Source organism: Protobothrops mucrosquamatus, unplaced genomic scaffold (assembly GCF_001527695.2).
Source record: "Protobothrops mucrosquamatus isolate PMUCROS unplaced genomic scaffold, P.Mucros_1.0 scaffold84, whole genome shotgun sequence".
Classification (NCBI taxonomy): domain Eukaryota; kingdom Metazoa; phylum Chordata; class Lepidosauria; order Squamata; family Viperidae; genus Protobothrops; species Protobothrops mucrosquamatus.
In genome coordinates, this window is record NW_015386461.1 from 553,128 (window position 1) to 577,405 (window position 24,278).

At 36.4% G+C, this 24,278-nt stretch overlaps 1 protein-coding gene across 3 annotated transcripts in view; it reads right to left on the reverse strand.

Annotated features, from left to right (window-relative positions):
• Positions 1-24,278, reverse strand: part of R3HDM1 (R3H domain containing 1) — a 60,842-nt gene that overhangs the window by 16,327 nt on the left and 20,237 nt on the right. For 2 of the 3 annotated variants that reach the window (XM_015812439.1, XM_015812437.1), the window contains 13 exons: positions 22,719-22,778; positions 22,497-22,637; positions 20,320-20,428; positions 20,141-20,236; positions 18,932-18,969; positions 18,776-18,826; positions 18,420-18,646; positions 14,503-14,757; positions 13,719-13,873; positions 11,906-12,187; positions 10,849-10,972; positions 4,080-4,234; positions 3,223-3,371 (listed from right to left, as the gene is read on the reverse strand). In XM_015812439.1, the coding sequence (XP_015667925.1) occupies positions 3,223-3,371; positions 4,080-4,234; positions 10,849-10,972; positions 11,906-12,187; positions 13,719-13,873; positions 14,503-14,757; positions 18,420-18,646; positions 18,776-18,826; positions 18,932-18,969; positions 20,141-20,236; positions 20,320-20,428; positions 22,497-22,637; positions 22,719-22,778 (1,842 nt within the window). Of the gene's footprint in view, positions 1-3,222; positions 3,372-4,079; positions 4,235-10,848; positions 10,973-11,905; positions 12,197-13,718; positions 13,874-14,502; positions 14,758-18,419; positions 18,647-18,775; positions 18,827-18,931; positions 18,970-20,140; positions 20,237-20,319; positions 20,429-22,496; positions 22,638-22,718; positions 22,779-24,278 lie in introns of all 3 variants that reach the window. The other variant, XM_015812438.1, reaches the window with a different exon arrangement.

Sequence of the window (24,278 nt, forward strand, 5' to 3'; positions counted from 1 at the left end):
AAGAGAATACTCATTGTCATTACAGACTATGAGATTAAGAATACATCCATCAGTAGTTTTATAGTTAAACTAAACCACCGAAGTAAATTTCCCATATTTGTTTCATTATTAAAAAATACTGAACATATATAAGTATAAAATATTTATATTAAGAAATAGGAATGAAGTCAATGCACTTTAAATATTTAAGCAGGAATATGTACCATCTTTTAGGCTTGTAAGCATATCTGGAGCTTGAGAGCATGTTTTCAGCATTCTCATAAAATGTCTGCAACATGGAGTATTATAGCTATCCATCAGAACACTAAATGCACTAACTAATGAGGATACATCCTACTATCCTTCATCATTCTTGTCTTTTTTTCTGGCAGTTGTATGTAACTCTTTATACCATGCCACTGCCACAGTCCTTTTAAAATTTCTAAGTATGCCCGTGGGTTTCACAGAGGTCAGAATTCCTGGAAATTAAGATGATGCTTTGCAATGTGCAGTTTCCTATTAATTTACATTATGAAACTGAAAAATAAAAACTACTCAGCATCTGGTGCCTTTTCCTAATTTGGGGAGCAGGGGGCAAATAATATTGAAAAGCTGATATATCGACTGTTCTGCATCAGAAAAAAAAAATCCCTGAAAATAACCATTTCTTAAAAAGATGGTAGAACTTTTTATTCACACTCCTAAAGAACAAAAATACCCATGTCTCAATCACATAGAACAGAAATAGGAACTTTCTGCAGATTCCAGAAATATGTTTATTTTAAGAACAAAGTACACCCTCTCACATATTCATATAATGGGTTAAAAAAGTAACAACAGACCCAGAATTCTCCTCAAAGCTTGCTTTAGAAATGAATTTCTATCCATATGTTCTTTGGCATTATATCTGAACTAGGATGCCTATCTTAATGGCTCTTCTAAAAAAAATAATCAGAATCTTAGCCCAAGAACAAAGTCTGCCTTAAGAGGCATTCTTACTGAGATGGGATCCCAGCTGAGACGCCATATAAAATCTAGACAGATTTCTTGGTTTATTAGGCCGTTCCACTAACATGGAAAGTAAAGTGGAAGCAATTGGGAGCCAACACCAGGACCTTCTCTTGCTCATGGAAAATGGCTTGCAAATTAAGCTAATGCTTTTTAAAAAAAAGCTGGCATGATTCCCATATCCTGCGCAGTAATTTTTTTTCTTCTCAAACCCTAGCTCATTATTTGCACCATATTCCACTTTTTTTCCTTCTACATAGCTTTACAAATTCCCAATGCAGTTTTCTTTGACATTAGAGAAGCACTATCTCACAGTAAGGAGTGACTCACTCCTATTCCCTGACATTAGCTGATTTAACTATTCTGTGATCCTTCTGTAGCACGCACACAAACATATAACTTTTTTTTTTTTTTGAAAGATCATATTCACCTGCTTGGCAGTGCTGTTCACCCCTTCATTTATCCTCAACAGTAGAAAGACTGAGGACATTACTTGAGGTTATTTTGGGCATCCACTGACAAATAGGGCAGAACCTCATGTATTATATATAAAGCAGAGCAGCAAGTCAAGGTCTTTATACTGTGGAGAAGGTGAACTTTTAAAAATAAATAAGTGCATGCATCCACTGAGGGGTGCATTCGAAGCTGATAGCGATATCACCAGAAGGAGTCCAATAATTTTTTGAAACAAAATAGATGCATTTCAACCAATAGAAGAGGCTTAATGCCCTTGTTCTGCTGATAATTTCTACAAAAATCTCAAAATGTTTTTCTTTCTTTGGGTTTCAGCTTCCATGCATGCCTCATAGAGGGGAGGAAAGAACAGATTCATAGTTTCCCATCCCAGAAGGGAAGGAAGAAGCACAATGCAAATTGCTGGACATGGAGCAATATATTACATGAAGCATGAGAACTCAAATCAGATGCTCTAGTGTAAAATATGGAATTTAACCTCCAAGCATAAAAAGGAGGTTGCTCTATGATTAAACATTTATATATAGAGAAAATGTTTCTGAAAACTAAAAAGCCACTCCATCCCATCCTGTCATTTCTAAAAATTAAGCAGGCACAATTAAAACTTCTGCTCATTTTCATACTCCCTAAAGATATCCTTTTAAAAGAAACATTGACATGAAACAATGGTTTAGCCTACACAGACATTAAAAAAATAGGATTAAATCATAACACGTTATTCAAATTAAACTTCAATGGGTTTGTAAGTTATTGATACTGTTTTTCATTGTGTATTGTGGCTTCTTCGACCACCACGATCTTTTTTTTTTTTTTTTCAACAAAATTTTTATTGGTTTTTATTTAACATGGTGGCAAGGCCATCAATTAATCAAAACAAAATCGTACTTATACAATTCAAATTATATCAATATAATTAACTCAATTATACATATAAATAATCTATTATTATTTTAATGTATCCTACTTCCCCCTTTAATCAATACTATTAACTCTACTTCTATACTCCCTCCCAGCCCCAGGCCCCCCTAACCCCCCGGACTTCCCAGAACTGATTACAGGATTAAACATTCATCCTCCCAAATCTATATAAAGCTACCCACTATAAACTAATCTAATATAAACATACTTTAACTCATAAAAAGATAATCAAATATAAGCTAATATAATCTTTCTAAATATAACCAATCCATCCTCACCAATCCCTTAATCATACAAAAAACTTTGCCATATCTTCAATTTATCAATTATATATAGAACATTCCATCACCCCTACAATTATATATAATATACCATCACCCCTACACCATAATCAAATATTTATGATATTTTAAAATAATAATAATAAAAAAGGGGATATATCAGTTTTTAATCTAAACCATCATTATTAATTTTTTTTCTCCACTGCTTCCCTTGGTATACAGTACTATAATTTTCCATGTATTAATATTTCTTTAAAATTGCATCCCAAAATGTTAATAAATTCTTTAAAATTAATCCCTTAATATATCAAACAAAAGAACCTATATAATTTCATTACAAGATACTCTTAAGAAATAAACAATAATATCCCCCTATAAGTATTTTAAAATTGCATCCCAAAATCACAGCTAAATCCATCACTGCCTCTTCTCTGTAGTCTTATAAATTTTCTTTAGTTGTTTCCAATCCAATTTCCGCTTTTACAGCTACAGACCACCACGATCTTTTAATAAAAAGCAACCTCCCACTAAAATCTAATCTAAAATTTTAAATTATACTCACCTTAAATTATTCTGCTGTCCAGATGGAATGACGCTATAATAAACGGGCATTCCTGATGTGGGGAGTCCTTGGTTTGACTGACTGGGAATAACCACTGGCTGCTGATATGTTTGTTGGGACAGTCCTTGGGAAACTGGAGCCATGGAGACCTAAGAATTAGAGTATGTCAGGATCACTAATAGTGAGCAGACACATATACAATGGCAGATTGTTCATATAAAAGAAGCATACAAGGCAACCAAAGAGTACTGAAGTCTAGTATCCAAAAAAGTATGTAAGAATCTAGCACAGTGGTTCTCAACCTTTTTAATGTCGCGACCCCAACCGGTCGTAAGTCGAGGACTAAACCGGACGTAAGTCGAGGACTAAACCAGTCGTAAGTCGAGGACTAAACCGGTCGTAAGTCGAGGACTACCCAACTGGGCGTAAGTCGAGGACTTTCCCTGCCCGGGAGCGCCGTGCATGTGTGGTTCCACCCCCTGTGCCGGCCGAGGCATAGCTGGCAAGCGGCAGAGACGGAGCAGGCCGACCACCAGCTGGCCCAGCCCAAGGGAGGTAAGGCACCCGCCGGAAAAGGGGCAAAAAATGGCGGACAAAAAAAATGGCGGACAGCCTTGCTTGGCGACCCCCATGAAATGGTTGATCAACCCCAAATGGGGTCCCGACCCACAGGTTGAGAACCACTGATCTAGCAGTTATGGCGACCCACTACAAATTGTACATGGATAGCCACAAAAGTGAATGTTCATCTGGATAAAATAATCTTTTTCAAATCAGAACTGGAAGAAAGGACAAAAAGGTTCTGAGAACTGTATTCAGCAAAGCTACTTATATTTTAACACTATCACATGGCTTACTTGATAAGATGGCATGGGAGGATATGGAACAAGTACTCCTTGAATCTGATTTCCAATGTTGTTGGGTTGGCCTCCAACTAGATTTTGGTTTTGTGACTGCTGGACACCAACTAAACCCTGGTAGTTTTGCTGCTGGCTAGGCATAACTTGGTAACCTGCAAGTATACAAATATTTAAGACAAGGATAGGGTAACATGACAGGGTAACATGAAAAAAAATTATATACCCAAGTATTCTTTAAATATAATGACTACACCACTTTTCTATGGGATACTTCAAAAAATGCCACATAAAACAGCAGAGATAATTTATGACTCAGTAATATTTGTGTGATAATGACCAAAATCTTAGCTGTGGTTTGCTGTGAATGACTATCTACAAGCTTACATTTATAACCAGCTAATCTGCCTACCAGCCTGATGTAGACATATAACCAACAATTTCATGACAGAGAGATGTTATACATCATATAGTCACAGTTATCTCTAGAAAACAGATTTTTTTTTAGCTAGGAACATTGTGTTAAGGTTTATCTGTAAAATCCTGTTTTCTGAAGAAATAAATTGAATTCAACTCCATTTTATTAAAGTTCATTTTCCCCATGTAAGATAACTAGTGCCATCTTGGAGTTTGCCTGGAACATCTCTTCCTATATTTTCATTTTTTAGTCTATTCATTTGTACTGTCTTGTGGATTTTCTGTTAGATTGGTGACCCTGTTCAAGGTAAATCTACCTACCTACTTTACCTTACTCTGTCTGTCTGTCTACCTACCTACCTACCTTCAGATCTATCTATCTCTCTATCTATCTTGCATCTTAATATTTGAAGTTTTTAACTATATATATATATATATTACTGTGATAACGTAGTGGTTAGAATGCGGTGTTGCAGGCTACTTCTGCTGACTGCCAGCCATCAGTTCGATTCTCACTGGCTCAAGGTTGAGTCAGCCTTTCATCCTTCTGAGGTCAGTAAAATGAGGACCCAGATTGTTGGTGGCAATAGGCTGACTCTGTAAACTGCTTAAAGAGGGCTATAAAGCACTGTGAAGCGGTATATAAGTCTAAGTGCTAAAGTGCTACTTATATTTTAAAATAAAGTTTTTTTTTATTTTGCTTCTCTCAGGTGAGATTATCTCTAGTGAAGACGGCCTGCACTCATTAATTATATCCCTATAAGTACATGGGCATGAGATCAAATTATAAAGCTTATTTCCTTTTTAGAAATGTATATCTCTTAATTGCCAGAAAGGCAGCACTGGTTGTGACTGTCCTATCTCACACAGGGGAAGGATACCATTTGAAGATCTCTGGAAGACATGTGGCAGCAAATGTTAAGCCATTAACACAAAGCAGGTGGTCAAACCAGAATGTAAAGGGATGTCAAGACTTCCAACAAATAATAACCATAACATTTTTCAGCTAAATACATTTGTATTTTATTTTCATAAGGACAACTGGATCAAAACTAAACTTATTTGTTGAACAGCGGTCAACATGCAACTTTATGTTCTAATTATGCCAGATAAGTAGAAATATCTATCAACTTCAGCTTCATCAAACCATAATTTGTTAGTTCTGATTCATGGCACAACATAACAGTGCTTTGCATATGTACATTTATGTGCTTGTCTGGCTACAGATAAATCATTTTTCCAAGACTCAAAATAGCCCTAAACATACCAAGAGTAGGAATATATTTTAAAGCTTAGGCTTTCTTCTAATTGTTTATCAGAATGGTAGTGGGAAGCCTCTTCAGCAAATCTGAAAATCTCCAAATTCTCATTGATATTATTTAAAAGGCAGCCATCACATTATATAAACATATCACATTTCTTCAGGCAGAATTGAACAGATTTGATTTTCTGCATTGTTTTAACCAGTGTTTCTTGATCTTGGTAGCTTTCAGATAGCTTAGTTGGCTGGGGAATTCTGGGAGTTGAAGTCCACACATCAGAAAATTGCCAAGGTCGACATACAACAACTTAAGAAGACTGAGAAGATGATCAAACTTAGGCACCTGTTTCATATTGAGAATGAGTTCTTCATCCAAGTCAAAGAAAAAAAAAATACAGCTACTAAGATGGAACACCATTGTTTTGTTGTTCAGTGGAACAAGTTTTAGTAAAAAGGCTTCACTTTTTCCACACAACAACTAGAAAATTATTCACAAGTCACTTGTTGGACAATCAACCAACCTCTTAAAGTTCATGTAAAGGAACAAAACATAACTTATTATGAAGATTAAGCTGAGTATAGATTGGAAGCCACAAGACTCTCTTGTGAAGAGAAAGAGGATTCCTTCCCAATAGATAGTCTTCTCTGAATTTTCTGGCAGTCAATCAAAGTTTATTACAATCCTAATTTTTGGCAGTCAAACAAAGTTTATTACAATGCTAATTGTAGAAAGGGTACAAAAGCCTTGCTCAGACATTCTAATTAACCAAAGAAGAGGGAGAATAAGGTCAATTTGTCATTAGGTTAAGAGCTGTTGAGGGGAATGTTTCCCAATTTTTTTTATTTATTTTTTTTTAAATCTACCACCAACATTTACTTTCATTTTGCCAAAAGGAATTAAGATGTTAACGGAAGAGAGCAGAGCTGGTGTCTTAGTTTTCACTCTCATCACTAGAAATGTTTAACACAAGAATAATGCTTTGAGATTTTTTAATCAGCAACCTTTGATTTCTGAATAACGGACTGACTTTTTTTTATCATTCCTTTTAGTCTTTTTTATAATTACTAATTCCTCTCCTATTAAATTATCTCTTCTTCTCACACCCCTTCCTTCCTTCCTTCCTTCCTTCCTTCCTTCCTTCCTTCCTTCCTTCCTTCCTTCCTTCCTTCCTTTGAATAAAAGGACACTTTTTATGTGAGAAGAATATTTGCTATAAACAAATGGAAATCAATTAATTTTGTAAATGTTCAATCCCACAGAATTTATTTGTTTGTTTATAACATTTATTGCCTGCCGATCCTATCACAAGTAACTCTGGGCCGCTTACAATCATGAAAGATAAATATGCTAAAAACATAAATAAGTTAAAAAAGCCAAATGCCACGCCAAGAGTCGGACACAACTGAATAGATAACATCATCATCCACGTTGTATCTTGTTTTACAAGCAATGTTTTCATTTCCCAGTGTAGCCTGCAGCTGTGGCTCTTCCTGCTGGTCTCCTATTCCAGTTACTAAAGCCAGTCTGATCTTGCATAAGTTTTTTGTAATCAGTAATGGTCCTCCACTTCCTAAAATCAGGATTTTCTTGTCCCTCTTTTTAAATAAACGACATGCTGGAAAAGTATTTGGCAATCCAATAGACTATGCAAAATAAAACAAATTGTTCTTGGGCACCAATTGCACATTAACATGTAATGGATGCATACACTAAAGTTGCAGAAGCTCTGCTATTTCAACATTTCTGTTTCTCAGGGACTGCAGTGTAGCTGTGAAAGTTATTCTGAGTCTTCTGGCACTTTCGCACTGGTAAAAAATCAATTTTCCATGCTGAGAGAAAGACTAAGACAATATAAATTGACTGCTAACATATTTCGCCCTGGGTTCCAAAGCACCTTGCTATTTTTAGCTGCACTCTTCCTCCTCAGCGTACCAAGAAACGCAGCATTCAGCAAGAAAAGAAAGAGAAAGAGCATCTGCTGAGACAGATGGTTATATTTTGCAGCCAGGTTATTAAAGAATGGTTAAAAACTGATGCTCAGAGATTACAAAGAATGAACAGTAGTTCTAGATCCTGAGTGTCCTTAAGGAAGGAAACGGCTCCCAGTATCCAAACCCACATATTATACATATATATCAGTTAGAAAGAGGCACAGCCTCTGTTAAAGCATTAAAATCTCAATCATGGCAGGATTCTGAAAAACAAAAGAACGCAGGACAAATAAAACAGACCACATAAAGACAAACACTTGTCTAAAATATTCCTGCCCTGGGCATTACTTTCCTGATACTTTCTCGGAGTATCTGAGGGCGAAGGATGAAGATCAGCCTTTTTTTTTTTTTTAAAGGGGGGAAAAGAACAGAACACAATCCTTGATAAGAAAGTCACAACTGAAGATAGATGCACCTGCAACCCCTTTACAAAGGAAGCCAGAAAGCAGCTGAAAAAGAGACCGGTTCACTGTGAGATATGTAACCCTCTCAGACAGTGTTACGGCCCCGAATCCAACAGCTCACGATAAAACCAATCTATTCTACAAGGGCTGTTTGTTGCAGAGACACACACAGAATTGTGCTCGGAATACAAGTGTTTTTATCACTGACTGGACTGATTATAATGCATTTTTCACAATCTTGTGATGTAAGTCTTGTTTATCCTTCTTATAGCAAATGTTCAATACCAACAGTTCAAATGTGATTTTTTAATTTTTTTTCCCGATACGCACACATATTTCAATCAGCATCTTTTCCAACGGGGTCTGCGTATTTTATACTCAGCATTGCCCTTCCCACTGCCCTGAAATCTAATGCTTAATCCAATTCAAACCAGATCTCCTTTGCTCAGTTTCCACCTATCTTAACTATGAATCCTCTGAATTCATAATTGAGATAGATGAAAACTGAGAAAACTGAGCACCCATCTGAGGGAAATGGGTGACTAAGAAATATAAATAAATAATAAAATAAATACAACTCCCAAAGGTTCCTGATTTGTGCTTAAGGCACAGGATACAAGGATGAACTTTTCACTGAATTTTGTCGTTATTTCAGCATTTGCTTCTTGAAAACAACCTCATCCCGACCTTTTGGTTAAAACACTTCTCCATAGCAGGCACAGATTAGTAATATCTGCACGATTCATGTAACAGGAAATATAGAATATTGAATCAAGTGATAAATATTTAAGTCCGATAACCCACTATATATTTGTGTCTCATCAAAAGCAATATCCAGGACTGCATGAAAAGATGTATCAGAAACCACACAGGAATTTTAATATCTATATAATGTATACATTCTCGTTAGCTACAAATACTTCATGACTGATGGGGAAAGGGAGAAGTATCTATAGAAAGAAATAAAAATTAGAATACAAACTATGGATCCGAGTCTAGATCAAATCTGATTTGTTCAAATTAAACAAACAAAACCACCTGAAACTGCAAGACACTGTCACACCACAAAAAGCGCTAATCACTCTAAACATTAATGAAGATAAATTCTGCAACAATACCAAACAAAAGCAAACAATGTAGACAATCAAATAATTTATGTCATTCATTGTTAATTAATAACTCCAAAAACTGCAACTGAATTAGCTCCCTTGATACTTAGTGTCAGGGTTACTATTGAAAAATATATGTCAGATTTCAAAGGCACGATTTTACTTTAGTTTTAATTTTATAATTTCATAAATGTATTAAAACCTCTTATCACCACTGAAATGCTCCATAAAAGGTTTTCTTTTAAAACGCACAAGCCAAATTATTTCAGATTCATTTCTGCTGAGAAAGCAAAGTTAATAAAATTCATTTTTTTGAAATTTATACAGTGCTTTGCAGGTCTCAAGTCCAGATAATTGCTGCAATGATTTAACAGACTCAGCAAAGAGCAAAGGCTCCTTCTTCAATTTTAGTGTGAAGTTATATAAAAGAACCAATTACTTGTATGTTTTCCAACGGTCATCCTGCTAGTTAACCATAATGAAAAACAAATGTCCATGTTGGTAAATGCAGGTACAAGACCTGATCACCTCTGAAGAGATAAATCAAGGCAACCATTTCTTTTTGGACAATAGTTTTATACTTTAACCCATTATCGCTAAACAAAAGCATCTAAAGCATATATTCTAATTTATCAGTCTAGGAAAAACATAGGGAGAATTAATAATGTCTTCAGAAGAATATTTATAAAAGAAGGAAAGGCAAACTGATGCCGATGTTCTGGACTGCAACTGGTATCATCCAAGACAATAATAACGGAAGAACAGAAGCTGCAGGTCAAACTGGAGGGGTATCAGTTGCCCAACCTCTTTAAAGCTTAGTTTCTGAGGCAAGGCAAAACATTTTGTTTCAGAAATGTTATACCAGAAAGCACAAGTTTCATGTGGATTTTAACTCAGATTTCCCCCCCAATTTATTATATATGGGGCTCAGTATAAGTTGTTCTTATACTTCAGGCATACAAAAACTAAATCATCTGGCATACAAACCTTCTTAGTTATAAAAGTCAATCCGTAACAGCATTAATGATTCAAATAAAAGCAGGAAAATATACAGGAGAGGCAAGAAGCAAATTTTTTTTAGCTTTGTATGATTTATATAGAAGACAAAGTCCAGCCACCAACCTCCCAACAAACAATTAAAAAAATCCCGCCAAAAATCACACCATGAAGAATGTAAGATCTATCTCATTCATTCAAGATCAGGTAAAATTTGTTTATAAAACTGATGGAAGAGAACAAATGCTAAATTATAGTGTTAGTTCTTTGATAAGAAAAAATATTTATTTCACTCTGGCCTTTTGCTGGAAATTATTTACAAATAAAGGTGATCAAAGGATATTCTGATATTTTTTTTGTTTGATTTTCTAAGCAAATAATTATCCTTTCGGATTCTGCCTCTTAGGATTTACTGAACGCAGTTAATTTAAAATATGCATTCCTACCAGTAGGAAGAATTTTGGTCACTTCAAACACAAATATGGGTGTTTTTTTTCTCTATAAAATATTTCACGCTACTTCTTCCTGCCTCACCTAGTCACCTGAAACAATCAAAGGTACAAGAAGTAAAGGGAGAAAGCACAACAAACCTGTCTGTTGAGCAGGCTGTGGCAGTGGCTGGTTTTGCTGTGTGTTGTAATGAACTGAAGTAACTGGCCGATATTGTTGACTGGAGTGTGGATACTGGCCTGGAGCACAGTAACAGGCTGGCATCTGAAAAAAAAGAAAGAAAGAAATATTGGGTTTAATGTATAAGAGACCCATGCATATGTTTCACAATTTGTCAGTGAGATATTAAAAAATATTATCAGCCACACAGAAAATTCTTAAATAAATCTCATAAGTTCTAATAACAAGCTACTTCTTTCTCAGAAAAAAAAATACTGCAAATACATAAAACTGACAGTGGATCCGCCATGAAATCATTATTTAATTATAGTCACAAGCATATAGTTCTTTTAAGAGTAGAATTGTTGAGTACAGCTCAATGGGTGTCAAGTTCTAATTTGTTAGTTTTAAATTTCTATAATTAAATGAATAAGCAATACATATTGACAACAAAGCCATAGTGTCTACAATAATTTATTCCGTGACGGTTTCTATAGATTTGTATACAATAAGGCAGCCCATGCAACCAGTGCAAGGTACAGGATTCATATGATGTTGGTACTAAAATACATACCCTGACTACTAATTACTACTGAGCACAGGTTAAGATGCCTGTCCTGACCTTAGAACTCTAAAGGCCTTAGGCCTGATTTTCTGCCAGGCTGCCTCTCACATTATAAACCTGGCTAGCTACTCAGAGCAGTAGGATATGTTCTTCTGAAGATGCCCACATTGCCAGACAGAGTCTTCTCCTTTCAGGCTACGGATATGCTTCCTAAGAATTACTTACTTAATACTAAGTAATATGGGGGGGGGGGGGGGAACGTAACAGGTTTTAATTTGGTTTTGATTTCAATTGCATCTAGTTATCCTTTATTTCATGTATTTTTTTAATCACTGTAAACTGAGTGTTGCAGTAAATGAAAAAAACAAAACAAAAAACCCAAACCCTATTATGGGCTAGCTAGGAGTAAACCAAACTGCGGGAACACCAGCTTCACTGAGTTCTACAAGCACGTAGTAGAAATATCTTGCTACCTGTGGCATTGGTTGCTGCATATATCCCTGTTGCTGAAGAACTTGCTGGTTAACAGGGTGGCTGGATCCACTGTAGTTAGGAGTAGGTTGGCCAGGTGGCGGCGGTGGGGGCGGCGGCGGTGGGGGCGGCGGCGGTGGGGCCGTTGCTATGATAAAACCAGATTGCTGTGGCGGTTGGAGGACTACTGTAGACTGGAACATGTTGGCATGAGGATCGGCAGCTTCTCCAGATGGCTGTCGGGAGAGACTCATATGGCTAAGTTGGGATCCTAGGTTGTCTTGCTGAAATAAGTAAAACAGTAACCAAAGGCATTCTTTAGATATAGAATGTAGAAGTTGTTTAACACCAAGGCAAAGCAAGGAATCACAGGGTTTAATTATGGAGAACTATTAAGCTATATTACCGAAAACTATCTTGGAAGTAAACACACAATCCTGCTATTGAACACAGGAGAGAATTACAGAGCTAAGAATCTAAAAATAGTCATACTGCATCTAAAGAAAGACTTAAGATGGCAGTACAGAATTGTTTGCCCCAAAGGTCAACCAGTGTCTTATTGGACAACCATTAGCATGAGACAGAGTTTAGAACTCTTTCCTGCTCTATTTCCCAGTGACTGGTATGGAAAACCATAGCCCTGTCATGCTAACCGAACACTTGTCTTGAATAGTAGACACTAATAGCTTTATCACTAGGAATTTGTCTAAAGCGCCATTAAAATCAATTTAAATGAAAAGCTGTTATTTGCCTACCTAGCTTCCGTTAAAATATCAAGCAAACAGCAAAAATGGCAACCAAGGGTATTGACATATGGATGACCTACCTTGAGACATGGATTAGATGTCTATAAATCTGAGGAATGCAGCTAGGCTGCAAAACTCAAAAAAACAATTTCTGGCACTCATCAAACATTAAAGCCCTGACAGAAAGCTTTCACTGTCATGGAAAATGAGATACCTTAGAAGAGAAAGATATAGAAGGGAAAAGAAAGAAGGGTATTTATATGAAACAAATTCAAAGGTGTACTGAATACTGACAGGCTGCACAAGGGTAATATCAGCAAGCACATTTTTTTATGTCAAGGAACCAATTATTTTTTTTAAAAAAATATCTTTTAGGCAAACTAGTAGGTAGACCAGCCTAATTCTTTCCGCTCAACTCTCTCTCTCTCTCTCTCTCTCTCTCTGTGCTTCTGCCAATAATGGGATTACCTTTGGAGGCTACAGCCAGTCAATATTTACATTTCACATGCACACTTCATATATTCTTTCAGCCTAGCAGAGAATCTGTCATGCAGAGAAAAGATGAGTAGAAGATAATATACCACAGTATATTGCTGGGTAGATGAGACTGGCAGGAGCGGGGGTGGATAAGTGACTGTGGAGAACTGAACAGGCTGTGAAGAAGGCTGAAGAGGTCGGATAGGCTGAAGGAGCAATAGTTGAACATAAAGCGTTAACAACGGAGTAAGAGGAAATGAAAGTAGGAATATTTCTTTTGTGTAAAATAAACATTTTTTAAAAAAAACAAACCAGAAGAGATCTTCAATATCAATTGTACAAATAAGTTTTAACGCAAGGCTCAGATTAATAATCAATCAATCAATAAACACTGGTTCAGCTATCAGTGGGAGAAGAGGACAACATTGTAAGATGGCAAGCTTACAATAATTTAAACATATACAAATCAAACACCCAATGGCTTTAAGAAAATGTATCTTCCTTCACCTATGCTTAAACCGTAAACCATAAAAAATAAGCAACTATTTGTTTAATCAAGTATAGACGGAACATTCGTATTTGATCTTAGCACCTGTGAGAGGATGTGATTGGTTGCTGGCTGTTGCTGAGGTGGTATGGGAGGTGGCGGCGGCTGAGGAGGTCCAGGCACTTGGTTTCTAATTGGTTGTTGAGGCATTGGAGGATTATACACAACTGGAGTGCCATCTGGATTAATGAATGGCTGACCTACAGGACAATTGTAAAATAATAACAACAATAATAATAATATAGCAAAAGGCAGCCTGCTAGCAGAATATAAATTAGCTAGTATTTTATTATATTACAGATAATACATTATTAGAATATCCAGTCTAAGTCTTATCTGGCTTGCTTATTTATTTATTTATTTGCAGCACAATTATATTATAAGCTGTCTTATTCACACATTGCTTCTTTTAGCAAATGAATCTGCAGCATAATGTAGACAAGAAGAAACAAGAAAAAAGTGCAAGAAGGAAAAAAAGAAAAGAGAAAAGAAAAGAAAGCCAAATGTAATACTTCACAATTCTACTAGTGTGCAATTTTAAACATTGGATGCAAAAGAAATTAAAACAAAAAATTCCACCGAAAAACAGAGTTTATAATTTTATTTTATTTTTTCAAAACATCACTGCATATCTACTCCGGGGAGGATTAAAATGCATAATACATCTTCCAAAAGAAAAAGAGAAAAGAATATTGGGAAGGGAAGGGCAAACGGTTCATGGAAACACGACACATTTCTAAAACATCGTTGTCAAGTCAGTTATTCGAGACAGAGACACAAAAGGGAGAGAGAAAGACAGACAAACTGACACCCACAACTGGATACCAACCTGTTTGAGGGTTGATCAGAATACTTCCAGGTGGTATGCCTGCCGCTTCCAAGGGAAGCAAAAAGAAGCTACCACTAGAAGACGCCACTTGCCCACTTATGCCACCATCAAAGGAAAGAGAGCTACTAGTGCTGATAGTTGGATAGACGGCAGATGTGCCATGAGAAGGCTGGCTGAGAGCTGTGACTGGAAGAGGTTGCTGGGTGTGAGAAAGAGAACCCGTGGATGACCCTACACTACTAGAAGACTCTGAACCTAGGAAAGGAGTAATGAGAAATGGATTTTACCTAGAGACAGAGTAACAGCATTCACATTTAAATAGGCAGGTTGCTATCTAACGTTATCCATGCAACTCCCAGCCTGAACTACAACAGCCTACTTCCCCAAATCCCACTGCAACTTCTCCAGGTTAGATTCCCAACTACTCCAAATGCCACACAATGAGGGAGAACTAATGACCAGCTGCCTGAACTTTGCCTTGGAGCCATGCAAATGGCAATAAAGCAGGACGGCAACAGTCTTTATTATTATCAATAATTACAACAAATATCTATTCAATGAAGTATCAGGTTGAGATGTTGGAGGCAACTGAAGTGTAAAGTAGTATTCAAAGGACCCATATCTACAAAGCCCCATACATATACAAAGCTGATGAAAAGTTGGGTCTACAGAATTTTAACTTGCTAGTATTGTCAACATCAAACTAATCTTAATGATTCCAGCGCTGGATTTAAATCTTACCGATTTAAATACATTAAGAATATGCGCATGTTTATTCCAAAATGGACTTAAATTTTAAATGTTTGTAGAAAACTAAAATTGTGTTTCTCTGATGAAACAGCAAGTTTTTTTTTTATTTACTGAGAAATATATTTGGATTGCCTTTTACTTTGTCTTCACATAACAAATAAAATACCTTATTTCTATTTTTTTATTGATATTCAAATCAATAAAAAGCAAGTCTTCTAACTTAAACATTAATAAAGGGCTTCAAATCAAAATGAAAGAGATTAGTTTGCTATACTGGTTGTACTCAACATTATAGCACAATTTTCTTTATATACTTTTTAAAAACCCTCCACTGTCAAAAAGCTCTTCTTCGTTAATATCAAATGTATATCTTCACAAGATATTCTTATCGTATCACTTCGGCTCTCACAAAAAAAGAGAACCCTATTTTAAGAATAAAGTTCTAGAAGAATCCTGCTACAAATTCCTTCAGGGGCAAATTTAGAGTACAGTATTTGCTCCCAGAAATTTCATAAACACTTTGAATGCTAGCCGTAAGTGAAATCCAGCTAGTTCTCTTCCTGCCTTCTCCCAAAGCAATAGAGGGGGGTGTTCATAATTCAGAAGAGAAGATTTTCTGCCAAGAGCCCAAAATTGCTGCGAAGCTGTTGAGCTTCTTTAAAACCCCAGCCGTATTTTACCAGTGTTTTTTTTTCCTTCTTATTTTCAATCATTATGAAAAAATGCCAAATTGGACCTACTGCGTTGTAAAATGAAGTAGAATTCTAAAAATTACAAATTCACACATTTCCTTGTTTTTTTTCTTCTTTGTTCTGTATCCTTAATATACTTCTGCCTTTAAGCCACCACAAATAGTCTCCCTATTTAAGCTGTGTTGTGCAGCTTGGAGGTGATTGAAATACTTTGAAACAGAATTTGAAAGTTGACTAACAGTACATGTCAAAAAGGAAGGATACAGACTTAACGCTCACGACACCTCAATGTGTCCAAATTCAGGGTCAATTAGACCAGTGTTTCTCAACCTTGACAATTTTAAGGCATGTGGACTTCAACTCCCAGAATTCCACAGCCAGCAATGCTGGCTGTGGAATTCTGGGAGTTGAAGTCCACATGCCTTAAAATTGTCAAGGTTGAGAAACACTGAATTAGACCATTCTTAATCAATTTCTTGTCAATAATTAAGGCCAAGCATGAGCCTGAAAAAGCTAGGCCAGTGGTGGCAAACCTATGGCACGGGTGCCAGAGGCGGCACTCGGAGCCCTCTCTGTGAGCACACATGCCGTTGCCCCAGCCTTGCTTCCCCCTGTGACCCCCCCTCACCAGCAGCCCTCCTGGAGAAGAGTTGCCCCCAAGCGTGGCCCACGTGGAGCAGTGCAGCCAAGGACATGGCAGCCAGGCAGCATAGACAAGACTCTGCCCTCATGCCCCATCGCACACAGTTGATGCTGCGGGGCGCAGGCAGAGGCCGTGGCTGCCATGGCGCTGCTGGGTGATCTGCGGCGGGCCCTGGAGACGGTGAGTGGCCCTGCGGGCAGGCGGGGTGGGGGAAGAGCAGGGGGTGGAGCGGGGTGGGGCCAGTTTTTGGGCACTTGGTCTCTAAAAGGTTCGTCATCACTGAGCTAGGCAGTCTTACAAGGGTCCAATAAAGAAGTATTTGGCAATCTATATGCATTGTCAAGTGAGATCCCAAGTGGAAATTTATTGCCATGTTTGGGGTCTTCCAAGTTCAGAAAAAACTGAATGCTTAAAAAGGAATGCTTAAAAATCCTACTAAAGAACAACATTTGATGAAATCAGGAGTTGAAATGAATTTTTTGGGGGAACAAAAAAGATCAGTAATGTAATCCCAATTCTTGATAATTTAATGTTTTTAAAAAGGATTTCAGGTCATTTATACCAAATTTGGCAACATTAAGACTTGTGGATTTCAACTCCCAGAATTTGTCAGTCAGCATGGGGAATTATGGAGTTGAAGTCCACAAGTCTTAAAGTTCCCAAGCTTGGACACCCCTGATTTTATATCATTAGAAGAAAATGATTGATAACTTTTTATCCATCAAAACGAGCCTAAAAGGTCATTTTCCTAAGAAGAAAAGGTCAGGTTCCAGCTCTCATCTGGATCCCCACCACTTTTGGTATCCTTAAAAATGTTCACTTGCTTGTGTTAATATGACTGAAAATTTCATAATGCACACTTTTGCCAGCAAAATTAACCCTTAAAAATCGTGCCTAATAACAAAACAATTTTACTTAGCAAACTTGATAAACCTCCAAAAAAGATTTGGAGTTCCGTCGAAGCTGATACAGCCTAAAAATGGACATAAGAAATAAGGATTTGCTTTTATTGAGTTAGAGTAGACCATAGATTCATCTTCTCCAATACTGCCTACTTAGGCTTCAGAAATATTGACAATAGGGAAATGATGGTACTGAATTTCAAAGTAATCCCTGATCAACCACAAAACATATGGGGCTACAACAGGAAGGGCATAATTGCCTTACTTTACTCACAGGTATGGAGTTATAAATCTCCATAAATCGTATCTAAAATATAGTGTAGAACTTATTGTTGGATGCATCTCCTGAAAGCAACCCTCCATTGCTATTCAGATGAAGGAATCTTTAGAGAATTTTAAGATTGCAGTGGCTATCTCAAAATCATTTTAGGAGACTAACTTAGGAGAAGCTCTCAATATTAATTAATACAGCAACTTCATAAAACATACCTGAAACCCTCTTGCAATGTTATAGCTTTAGTTACTGTAACAAAATTTTAATTCCCTGAAATGGCAAGCATGAGAGAAACACTGCATTTCCAGTCTCTCTACTACTTACAGTTGTTTCAACGTCTCATCCTGGTCTACTAGCCTATGAAGCTGACTGGGTTAACAGTGATCGAATTGCAGAAGATCAACAGCCACCAATTAGGCATGTAATGCATTAAAAGATGTTTTATTTATAAACAATTCAAAACATTGGTAGGATCAGGAATAGCCACAGTCCTTTCTGGTCTATTCAAAATACTACCAAAGGTGTGTCTAACACTTAAGTGATTATAACTCTGGGCCAAAGAAGCACTTTCCAAAAACTGTAACAATGTTGGGTGGGCAGGGGGTGCTTTTTGCAGGCTACCTAGCTATCCCTAGACTTGGGTTTTCCAGTGGTACCTGTTTTGGATAGCCTGCCAGTGCTTTTGCTGCTTCCTGTGCTATCGCCTCTTGTCAGAACAGAGATCCCACTGAAGCTGCTGGCTTTGGTCACAGGGGGCTTCAAACTGCGAAGAGAGCTATCCGAGTCTGTGCTGCTCCATGGACGGGGTTCTGAGTACTTTAGCTCGTTGTCTGTACTGCTCTGGAGACTGTTTGCCGACCTCCCTGAAGCATCCTTGTTGATTCTGTAATCCACAAGGTTAGTTTTTAAAGATGGAAGACTCTTTGCCAAAGCATCAAAAAAGAAAAAGAAAGAAAGAAAAGGAAATATGTGCAGAATGCTTTGGGATTTAAAAAACTAATTCATTCAGTACCTAAATATCTGTCGCCTTTGCTGGGTACTGTTGGCTTCATCCTCTTGAATTCTGTTGGCGTGTTCAATAAAATTGTAGCTTAGTACTTTCTCTCATTTGTATTTAGAAAAAAAAACAAGCTTTTTTTTTTTATAAAATAATACTGATTATGCTTACCTTTTGTCAATAATATAATTCTCTTGGGAACACAGCGACTGGGGAAGAAACAATGTAGAATAAAAATCACCCCCATTAAACGATTCTATCAGCAATCCATATTGAAATAAATGTATAAACACCTAGGTGGAAACAACAACTGGTAACCAGTTGCAAGCAATTATTAAAGGAAGATTACCAAATCCTTCAGCCAGGCTAATGTGATCATTCAGACAGGTTTTAAATATAACAAATGGGGAGAAAAGAAACAAAATGTAAATGCTAGTCAACAGAATGTGCAGGGTCTATGACAATTCACCAAGGCCAACTTGCCATGGGACAACTCGTTGCGGGATAAGAGTTACACTAATATCAAAGAAATGGTGGAATAGAACCTTTAAAGAAAGGATGTAAAAGTAGAGGCAGAATGAAATGTGAATGACAAAAATTAAAATAATTATTTATTTTAAATCACTGAATTGTTAAATTGTCCTACGGCGAGTTTGCTGGTGGCCAGTTGTCCATAGCGAGTTGTCCTGGGACAAGTTGGCTGTGGGAAATTGGCTGCATCAGATTGGCCATGACGAGTTGTCTGCGAGTTGTCTCGCAACTCACCATAGCCAACTCACCACAGCCATCAAGGGTATGACTGTTCTCTGTTGTAGAGAAACAGAGGAAACCACAGCAGGATTTATTACTCTTTGTTTCACTATCTTTTATTTGCAAGCTAGGAGAAAACAAAGCTGGACAAACAATTTTTGGGTGTACTCTTAATTTTAAAGTTAATTTAGAACCTGTCAACCTACCATCTCTGAGCCTTGGCTGCTGTTCTTAGAAAATGCAAAATTACCACAATATGAATGATTAAAACAAGTATATGACTATCACCTGTATAAACAGATGCCCAGACTTTACAACACCCATGACTAACATAATTGTTATGAACAATCTCTCCATAAGAACGGGAAACATTTTAATTAAACAGTATCTCATAGGAGGAGATAAATATCAGTGATACTATATCTATATCATCATCATCACTACCCCCAGCCTAGGGCTGAGAACCAATCTGTTGCTCTATCCACTACTTTATAAATGTTCTCTTAATGCAATCATGAATGGGAACGCAGAGACAATTTTTCCAAACATTATGAGCACTTTAATTATGCACTTTAACTTTATTGTTCTTACACATAGTCCAAGATACTGTGGACATTCCTTAATACCTACATCTTGTGCAAATATTCGTTCTCTAGCTCTCTGGTACTCTTCTTCTCGCTCTTCTATAGATTTGCTTCTTCTGTCATCTTTTAATCGTATTCGCATCTAAATTAAATAAGTTGTTAATTGCTGATTTATATTGCGCAATATAAGTATGCAGTCAAGATACTGTTATGTTCCATATTTACCTGATTATCATCTTTGTCTAGACTAGAATTCTCTCGTTTAAGGATGTACCGTTTTTGAAAATCTTCACTTTTTTCATCTTTTATATGTTCGCAAAACTTCTGGTCAGGTCTTTTGAAAAAAAAAGATTAAAATAAAATAAATAATTATAAATACGAAGGAAGTTTTTTGTGGTCCTTAGGTTTGAGGAAAATAAAATTGTAAGATACATGTGGACAACAGGCCATTTAGTGGTACAAAGGTTATCAGAATATCTTGTAGGTTTTACTTTTCTTTCACATTGGAAATCTATGAGGAGAATCTGATACCGACTTTGGAGCTGCTACATCTTGATTTGTCATTTTTCCGCTGAAGGAATCGTATGTGTGTTCCGATGCAAGGCACCGAGTTAACGTACCCAGCAGTTAACATATCCAAAGTTACTTCAAAGAAATATAAGGTTTAATGATATTTAATAAAAAGATGGGAGAATGGAAAAGGAATTCAAATTTTAGAATTTGTTTCATTTTAAGTCATTTTCCAAAATTGCCAGACTTTATCATATCACTAAACACAAAAGAATAAGTCCACTTGATTGTTACATTTCCAACTATTTTTAGAAAATTAATTAATTAATTATTAATTCACAAAAATAAATGTTTAATAATGAAGCATAAGGTGATAAATCTGGGCTAATTCTGTTTTCAATGCCTTACTTTTGATATACTGTTTATTACCCCATTTTTTTTAAAAAAAACTTTTTTTCTGTGGATTCTTTAAATTTTGGCTATTACTGAAAGACATGGAAGCAGAGAAATGAATGTTTTAGGGGCAAAGAAAGATTTCAGAACAAGCCTGTACATGCCTACAGTTGTAAAGTCCTATTTTTAATGAAATAATGAGATACTTTTAGCTTTTAAACATCCAACTTCCAGGGTACCAAGAAACTTTCGTAAATCTTTTTCAAGGTGTTAGAAATAATGATGATTGTGGTCCATAAAAACATACAAAATTATATGTCCTCACACACTTGTTACTTGAGAAATTTGCAAAAAAGCAGGATCAAGTTTCTTTTTAATTCCCGAATTGCATTATAAATGACGAAATAATTCTCAAACACTACCTAAGAATTGTTGGATGCCAGAATGTAATTAGCAGGCACTTCGGAAAACCTTTAGACTGTCTTACCTCATTTTTTTCTTAAAGGTCCCTGAATTTACTGCCCTGCCATCACCACTCCACTCCACTGAGTCGTCCCAGTGTGCACTGGGTTGATGATGTCATTAACAGCACAGACCGGCACTGGAGCGGGGAATCTCCCTATGAGGAAAAGGTAAGTTGGGTTTTAGATTGCCAAGGTTTTCTAGCTAAATTCTTATTTTAAATCCCCTGAGATATAAAATAAGAACACTGAAAACCTTTAAATAGTTTACATTGTCTATTGGTTCAAGGAAATGCCTGCTAATTATACTTGGGTCTTCCAGATTCTAGCTGAGATTGTCTTTGCCATGAAAGTATTCTAAATATAGCTTGTTCTTCAAAAACTTCATCAACAGCTGCTACAATGCTGTTCCCAAACCATCTCATGCAGAGGGTTTAACAAATGGATGCAGTTATCCACTGCATCTGGTTACATTAAATTTTAAATAGAACTTTTGGTCCCCTAGTTTATTTCTCCAACTAAGCAGCAGGGGGGGGGATGGGTTGGGTATTGAAATACGACACAATTAATGGAGTACTAAAATGGAATCACTCCAAGTAGTCAGTAATTACCAGATTCTGCTTTTCTGCAAAGTCCAATTTAGCTAATTAAAAAAAAAAAAGACAGAGGCAAAACTTCTTCCTCTACTGTGATAGCCAGTTCATATGCTGGAGGTTGGTTTTTTTCCAAAGAAATGTGTTTTTTTTCTAGAAGCAAATTACTGTAATTCAGAAATAATTTTTTTTACACAATGAAAACAGGATATATATTTTAAGAGGTATAATGGATAGATTTTTTTTTCTTTCTCCAAATCGAAAAGAAAATTCTGTAATTGTGATTCTTACAGAATTAAGGATAATTTTTCATGCAGAGATACTGTAATTATCCTGCTTTAGTCATAAACTCAAACATCCATTACTGATGGAACTCAACTCAATGACAAACAAACGAACAAAGTAAGTAAGTAAATAATATTTAAAAAAAAGAACAGCAACTTACATTCTGGTACTGCTCGTTTTATTCACGATCACTGACTTCCCACTCTGGTCCACGTTGTGCTCCAGGCCGAAATAAGCAGCTACTCTGTGCAATAACATTCTATGGTACGAGGTCATTGGGGGGAATTTTTTCCGTGGGATTCTGAAAAGAAGCAAGTACTTTTTAGGCTGACATAAGCCTCAGGTCATCTCCTATAATTATACATCGTCCAATGACACTTACTCATTATTCCCAATGAAATCTAAGATTTCCTGTTCTAATTTCAGCAGCATCATTCTGTCCCTGGAAGGCAAAATGTAACATTCGTTAGTGGGGGAAAGTAGGACATACTTTCAGAGCCTGTAAACATATTAAACCAGTATATTCTCTATAATAAAAGAATTATACCAAGTGTCTGCTGAGGAAAAACCCAACAATATTAATGATTGGACAGTACTTAGCACCTCCTTTGATTTCAAATAGCTTAGGTGGCTCACAGGAATAATCTGCATTGTTTTGTCTTGAGCAAGTTAAGATTCACCAGAATGTTGTGGGGATAAAACAAGGTCCCCTTGATTAACCCCATTCTGTCAACTGTAACCCTATCTTGCGTAAATGAATGCTTATTAAACAAATGTACAGAGAGATTTCACTAAATCTTCTAACAATGAGTACTATTGCTATGTTACTTGGTCGCCATTTTATATTTACATATTGCATATTTAATGAGATTTTTTTAATTTTGAGGGTTTATTTTTTTAAAATATGCCATGATAATCACATTGTTTGGATAGCCTTATAGTTCTGAAAATAAGTACGTATAGTTGAACAAAATGGGACATAGGCTCAAATGATGTAGAATTAGATATTAAGAGCATAAGCCCTTTAGCCTTATGAGAAGCAGTCCTTATCTTAAGGACTGTACCTAAATAAGAAATTAATTTATGGTATATATTGCATCACTCTTGATGTGTGTCTGTGAGAGGGGGGGAGAGAGAAACCCATCAGGAAAAATTAATATAACTCATTTTCGGTTCAGATTAATTAAAGGTTAATTAAACTCTGGCATTAGAATAAGAAGTCTATGTATTGAGCTACGGTAACCTTAAAATCTGCAAAAAGTAAAATTTGACCACAAGAATGTTTATCGTTTTATGGCACAGAAAAGCAATAGGCAAAAATTGTTTGGAAAGAGAAGGGTTTTTTTCCCCTTTAAATAATGAGTAAAAGTGCAAAATAGGAGTCGGAAGGTATACTGGATTAGTTCCCATCTTGAGTTATTTGTAAAAATAATAAAGGTAAGATACAAATCAATCAATCAAATCAAATCAAATTGTAGTAGCACTGATTGCAAAGCATGAATATCTGAATGGGTAAGGATAGTTGTGTGTGAGAAACAGAAAATTTGCTATAAATAGATGAAGTGTAATTTAGCAAATAAGGTGACTAGACTAGACTAGACTTCTTTATTGGCCAAGTGTGATTAGACACACAAGGAATTTGTCTCCGGTACATAAGCTCACAGTGTACATACAAACAGCAATTATTAGGTCATAGATCATAAATCATAATTACAATGATTAATCATGTTACAAACAATTGATAAATCACAAGATACCAATAGGATAAGGTAGTAGGAAAGATAAAAAGAAATGAGGCAGTGCTGTGGGAATTAAGTGTTCAGCAGAGTGATGGCACGGGGGGGGGGGGGGGAAACTATCTTTGTGTCTGGTTGTTTTGGCATGCAACGCTCTATAGCGGCATCCTGAGGGGAGAAGTTGTAATAGATCATATCCAGGATGT